This window comes from Galeopterus variegatus, unplaced genomic scaffold (assembly GCF_000696425.1).
Source record: "Galeopterus variegatus unplaced genomic scaffold, G_variegatus-3.0.2 Scaffold588, whole genome shotgun sequence".
NCBI classification, from domain to species: domain Eukaryota; kingdom Metazoa; phylum Chordata; class Mammalia; order Dermoptera; family Cynocephalidae; genus Galeopterus; species Galeopterus variegatus.
Genome location: NW_007726699.1, coordinates 88,141 through 94,535, shown reverse-complemented (window position 1 = coordinate 94,535; position 6,395 = coordinate 88,141). Strand labels below are relative to the sequence as shown.

At 34.9% G+C, this 6,395-nt stretch overlaps 1 protein-coding gene across 1 annotated transcript in view; it reads left to right on the top strand.

Annotated features, from left to right (window-relative positions):
• Positions 1–276: 276 nt before the first annotated feature.
• TXNRD1 (thioredoxin reductase 1) overlaps positions 277–6,395 on the top strand; it is a gene marked incomplete at its 3' end in the record, with an annotated part of 84,068 nt that continues 77,949 nt past the window's right edge. The window contains exons 1-2 of the mRNA XM_008570287.1: positions 277–412; positions 6,057–6,117. Coding sequence (XP_008568509.1) covers positions 6,078–6,117 — 40 coding nt within the window. The remainder of the gene's footprint in view (positions 413–6,056; positions 6,118–6,395) is intronic.

The window sequence follows — 6,395 nt, the reverse complement described above, 5'->3', positions numbered from 1 at the left end:
ACTATGGTTTACCGTATGTCAGGATCCCCTGAGGACTGATCTTGAGTGTGATGATCTGAGTTGGTAACATTGAGTTGCCAGAGGTCTCTAGTCAGGTGACAGAACTAAATGTATAATTCATGTTTGAGTCCTTCCTCAGATTCCTTATTTTGGCCCTTGGTACTAAAATTGTTAGGCTTTTATAGTGAACCTAATATTAGAAATTGCATCATCATGTTTTCCTTTCTGATAATTACAAGGTTTGCTTCCATTACTTCTAGCTAAGGATCATCACCCTAGTCAAACCTTGCCAGAGGACCCAGCAGAATCCACCAGCACGGCCATTGCAGATCCCAGAGCCCGGCTGCAGGCCTATATAGACAGTCATTCTGTGGTCGTCTTCAGTAAGTCCACGTGCAAACAATGTACTGAGGTAAGGTTTTAAACTCAAGTAGTGTTGAAAAATTGTTGAATTGCAGGAATTTGACAGACTTTTGAGCTCATGTGTAAACAATTGGATTTCACCTTAGGAAGGGTGTGTATAGGTGTAACTTGCTTCAGAATAATTGTAGAATGTTGATTTGAGAACAAAACATTGCTTGAGTAATCTTTCTCTGAACTTTTGAAAAGTACGGGATGTTTTCAGGTAGTCAAGGTCAGGGAAGGTCAGGATGGGGGAATTACTGAACCAGTTGATTTGCTGCTCTTTTAGGCATGTCTGTAGTGAATATTTCATAAGGAACTGTTACTTGAGGTAATCCTAAATTTTGATAAATATCTCTTTACGCTCTGCTTTATTATGGGGAAAATAATTTTGCAAAGAATAAACCGTATTTCTTACTTGGTTCTTAATGTTAAATTATCTGAGGAAAGGTCGATGATCACAGCTATGGGAGGATTGGTTTAATCCTCCCTGACTTAACCACAGAATGAAGGTGAGAACTGAAAGACAAACCAGATCTGGTGTTTTATAGAAAGGTTGAAAGCATTTAACTCACTAAAGTTTTGCTTTGAATTATACTCAGTGTAGCTCTAGGCCTAGATGTGATAGACACTTAAATAAACGTAAGATGATCACAGCTATGGGAGGATTGGTTTAATCCTCCCTGAATTAACCACAGAATGAAGGTGAGAACTGAAAGACAAACCAGATCTGGTGTTTTATAGAAAGGTTGAAAGCATTTAACTCACTAAAGTTTAGCTTTGAATTATACTCAGTGTAGCTCTAGGCCTAGATGTGATAGACACTTAAATAAACGTAACTGGCCATCTGTCCAGATTCACTTATAGGGTAATTTATTAAGTTTAATTTTCTTCTAGCCTCTCTCTCCATTCAGTTATTTTCCAGATCTCAATGAGGTTGAATTCAGAGGCCTTTTTATTCTGGAAGCCTTACAGAGACAGGCTGTTTTGACTCTTTCTCTGTGGTTATGTGTGTGTATTCTCTTTTTCCAAATGAGGAAAAAGGGAAGATGGGCAAGCAGTGAAAACTCTTCAAGTAGGAGTCTTTGTCTCCCACCTGAACATAGTCTGCATCATTGTCATCTTAGGTTTCATCACTATCAATATGATAGTGATGCTTTTGGGTAGGACATCATATTAGGAGTAGGGCTGCAAACAGGTAGAAGACACAAGTCCCATCCCTAGGGGGTTTAGTCACACTGAGAAGGCAGAATATAGACTTAAAAAGAAAAATGAACTAAGATAATCCATGCTAAATTGTAAATGATTGGTATAGGCGGTAATGTTACAGAATTTAAAAGAGGGCTGGGTATTAGAAATCTGCTATATAGTTCATGGCCTCTGTGGGCTTAAATATGTAGCTGTGGTGATCTTGTCTGTTTTGGGGCTCCCCACTTTTGGTTTAATCCAGTTGATTTTTGAAGTTTCTTTTAGCTCTAAAATTATGTGGTTGTTTAATCTTTTTTGTTACCAAATAATTGTTAAGAGCCTGGACTCTAAAGTGTGAGTTTGGATCTTGGCTCTGTAACTTATTGGCTATGTGACCTTGGTTAAGTTATTTGCCTGTTGTGCCTCAGTTTCCTCATCTGTAAAATGTAAATAATAATAGTACCAATGTCATAAATTTGTGAGGATTCAATTAGTTAATATTTACAAAAGCCATAGAACATGCCTGGTGCATAGTAAATGCTATATGAGTGGTTGTTAAATAAAATAACTACTTGCTCTTCCTGTTTTCCATCAGGACCTAAAAGCTTGGACAGTAGAATTTCTTCTGTCAATATGGAGGCTTAGTTAAATGGCAATCAACAAATATCTTACTTAATTCCAAGTACAATTAATCCTATCAGTGGTTAATAGCTAGCATTTGAATGCCTAATATGTGCCAAGCATTATTTGGTCCCTGTACTTATTTTTTAAAACATTATAAAATAGTTGGAAAATTCCAATTTTGACCCTGCCTTATCTCTGCAATGAAGAGTTGGGCTGGTGGTCAGGATTGCTACTAGTGATAAGTAGATGGATTCTCAGTGTGTTCCTTGAAATCCCAGATCTCTTTGACCTGTGGTTACTTATCCTTACTAACACTTATCCCTGAACCCTTCTTACTTCCTCGTTTCCCAGCTCTCCTGCCTATCCCTAAGGAAAAGGTAAAGCCTTACTCTCCTTTTTCCTTCCCCTGCTCCCTGTTTTACTTAATGAAATCTACTCTGGGAATGAAGAAACTTTCTTATAAAAATGTTAGTTATTTGTGTACTCGTTTAAATATACGTATAGTTATCCTGGCAACTTTAATGTCATTATCTGAATAATTTCTGGATATGCTGGGTCTTCTAAATAAACATCCTCTCTCTTTTTTTTTTTTTTTTTACATATTTTTTCTATATTTTTATAGCAGTTTTAGTCTTAACAGAGAAATTGAGCAGAAAATAAAGATAGTTGCCATGTCCTCCCTCCACCCACATACGCGGTTTCTCCTATTATTGACATGTTGTATTAGTGTAGTACATTTGTTACACTTATGAATCAATATTGATATATTACTGTTAATTTTATGTTAGGGTTCCCTCTTTGTACTGTACAGTTGTATGGGTTTTGCCTAATGCATAATGTCATGTACTAACCAATACAATATCATTCCCCACTCTTCATCCCTCCCTCCCTCCCTCATTCCCTGAAATCCTGGTAACCATTGATTTTTTGTTGCTGTTACCCCAAATATTTCCCATTTCTTTTTGTTGGAAACATTCAAAATGCTCTGTTATAGCTACTTGAAATTATACAGTAGATTGTTGTTAATTATAGCCAGGCTACAGTGCTATAGAACACTAGATATTATTCCTTATTTAGCTGTACTTTTGTATCAGTTAACCAACCTTTCACTATTCTCCTCACCCCCACCCTATCCAGCCTCTAGTAACCGCCAGTCTACTCTCTACTTCTATGTGATCAACTTGCTTAGCTTTCTTAGTTTTATCTTGGCAAATAACAATTCCTTAGCTTTTCCAAATATACAAGTTGTTTTCAGATTGGTGCCAATTAATATGAAAATTAATTTCTAATGTCTTTGGCCATGAAAGATAGTTAAGTTCCTCTCCTTTGAAAAGTAGTGATTTTTTTCCTATAGGGTCCAATTTATATACTTAGTTGTTCACAACTCATTTTTCAGAAATTACCTTGAAGTAGAATTTCCCCAGGCTATTTCATTCTGTTTTGATTTCATCATCTCATTTAATTATTGTGATGTAAGTAAATCAGAATGGAGAAACTTTGTTTTTATATTTGTTCTAGACTTGATCTGATTAATGCATATTTCTCTCTGGGATGAGTAATGTAATTTTGCATTAATGCAAGTTGGGAAGTGCCCACAAGGAAATTAACTTCTACATAAATTTAGTTTTCCACTTGTTGCATAACACATTGTCATATGTGTTTTGAATGCGTCCTACTGGGAATAGTGGTTTTTAAAGTGCAAAGATTAAACCCTCTCTATCTTTTCAGAAAATGTAATATTTGTTTCTTATAGATATTTTAGTGGAAGTTGGAAGTATGCCTGGAATTGGCAAATGATGTCTAATTATAGTCTATCTCTTGCTTGATATCTACATCCATTGCCATTCTCAATAGCATGTTTATTTACAGGCAAAGTTCACCATCTTCTACTTTTATCAATGGGAATACTCTGGAAACTGGCACTTTTGATATTCAATTCTGATTTTTAATCTTGTACTGTCAGCAATGCTAAAGTTTAATCAGAGTTAAAATAACCTATAAAATCGCAATTTCTTGAAGTGGGATCATGTGTACTCTGGAATCTAGAGAGTGTATTTTCTGTATTTCATGTCTTATGAAATTTTGATTATTATTTTTTGGATCTGTTTTTAGGATTTACTCTCTAAACCTGGACAACTTGGTTTTTTGTAAGAAACTGCAAATGTTTTATTTCTAAAACTAAATGACTAAGGAAGTCTTAAGAGTCTGTGGTTTTATGTGTGTATGAACTTTTTATTTTTAGTTTTAGAAAATGAGCATTGGAATATGAATTGACTTTTTTCCAGGTGGCTTCCCAGTTATAGCTTTCCTTGCCTTTCCTTTAATGTCCCTCTTTACGGCTTCATCATTCTTCAGAAAGATTCTTGTCTTTCTAAATGTGTATTGTCAGGGGAGGCCAAACTCAATCTGGGGCTTAGGTGCCATCCAAAAGGGGCACCTACCTCAGAGATACAGCAAAGGTGGTGTGAATGAATCCATTCTTTCATTTATATCGAAATATTATGTTTGGTTCTATAGAAATGATAGAAATCTTTCGATGTACTTCAGTAAAATGGGAAGTCTGCTATTTTAGTAGTTAAATTTAGAATGGGGCAAGAATACATTTTCTTGATTGATGATCTCTGTGAACCTCAGGCTACTCTGGCCTTTTTTATTTTATGTATAAGCTGGAGGAATATGGTTCTAAACTTTTCTAAAGTATTGTTCTTGTACTTTAACGTCTCTTTTATCAGTAGTGTTAAGCTAAATAACAAAGACAGGCTCTCTAAAAGAAGAATGAGTTTAATTGGGTATAGAACATTGCAATGGGAATATGCATGCCATAATAAACTATGTGTGTATTCAGCGAGGTAAAGGAAGACAAAGGGTTTTAAAGGAAAAGTGTTGAAGGATTACATAATTGTTTGGCCATAATCATCTTTGGCTACAAGGATTAATAACAAGGGCAATGCCAGTCTGAAATTGTACAGACAGTTGCTGGGCAGATGTCCTCACAGAAGTATGTTTTGTTAAGGTTGCAATGGCATCTGTGCAAGGCTGTGGCTTTGCAAGGTTGTGGCTTTGCAGAGTCCTTTGTGATAATTCTTATTATGAGGCATATGTACGTGAGAACCCCCCTTCATGGCCTTTCCTGGCTCTATTTGTCAGGGTTTTTTTTGTTTTTGTTTTAACTCAAGTGACTCCATTTTGATTCTAACAACTTTCACAGTAGTTTGAATGTTATTTAGTGGTATAAATTTGGCAAAAGTAACTTTTATCCTACAAGTAAAAATTTTTTTTTACCAGTATAATTTATATAATCTTGATCATATGGTTTTTTGTAACTGATTTGTTGGTTGAAGTACTTGACCAAAAATGAATAATATCTTTACTATTGTAAGGATATTTTTGTTTTGTTTGTTTTGTTTTTCTCACAGTTGCCACATAATGTTTTAGAAACATTAAGGATTCCAGTACTTTTTAATTAATTTAATTTAATTTTTTTTTGGCAGCTTGCCAGTAAGGGGATCCAAACCCTTGACCTTGGTGTTTTAACATTGCACTCTAACCAACTGACCTAACCAGCCAGCCCCTCCAGTGCTTTTTTAAATATAAATCCATTTTATAGTGGGGTAGACTGAGTCATTAAATATGTAAAATGTATCTTATTAAGTTATACCAGTGAACCATTAACAATAGAATAGAATCAACAGACTTCAAATATCTTTTAAATATTATTAATGTGAACAGAGAGAATCTTGTAGGTTACGTAAAAATGAACTGGAAAGTTTTCAAAGGAGAGACTCTCCTTTTGGTTATAAACTTTTTTTCATTCTCCTCCCTTATTTTTCAACTTCTTCCAGGTAAAGAAGTTATTTGAGTCTATGTGTGTCCCTTATTTTTTGCTTGAACTTGATCAAACAGGTAAGCATCTGTTTAATATGTAAATTACACCTGATGACTGTACATTTTATTTAATCTGTTCTGTTTGGCTTTAATTTTTCTTCCTTGAGGTTTTTATTGGTTAGTGAGCTCTTACTAGCTGATTCCTCTTTTTGGCCATTTAGACAGGAAACTCCCCTGGGACTAATCATAGCCTTTACTAGTTATAGTCCTGGTATTCCTCAGTTTCCTGTTGTTGACATCATTCTTCTCAGTAATCTTTTCTTTTCTTTTTCCTTTTTTTTTTTTTTTTTTTTTTT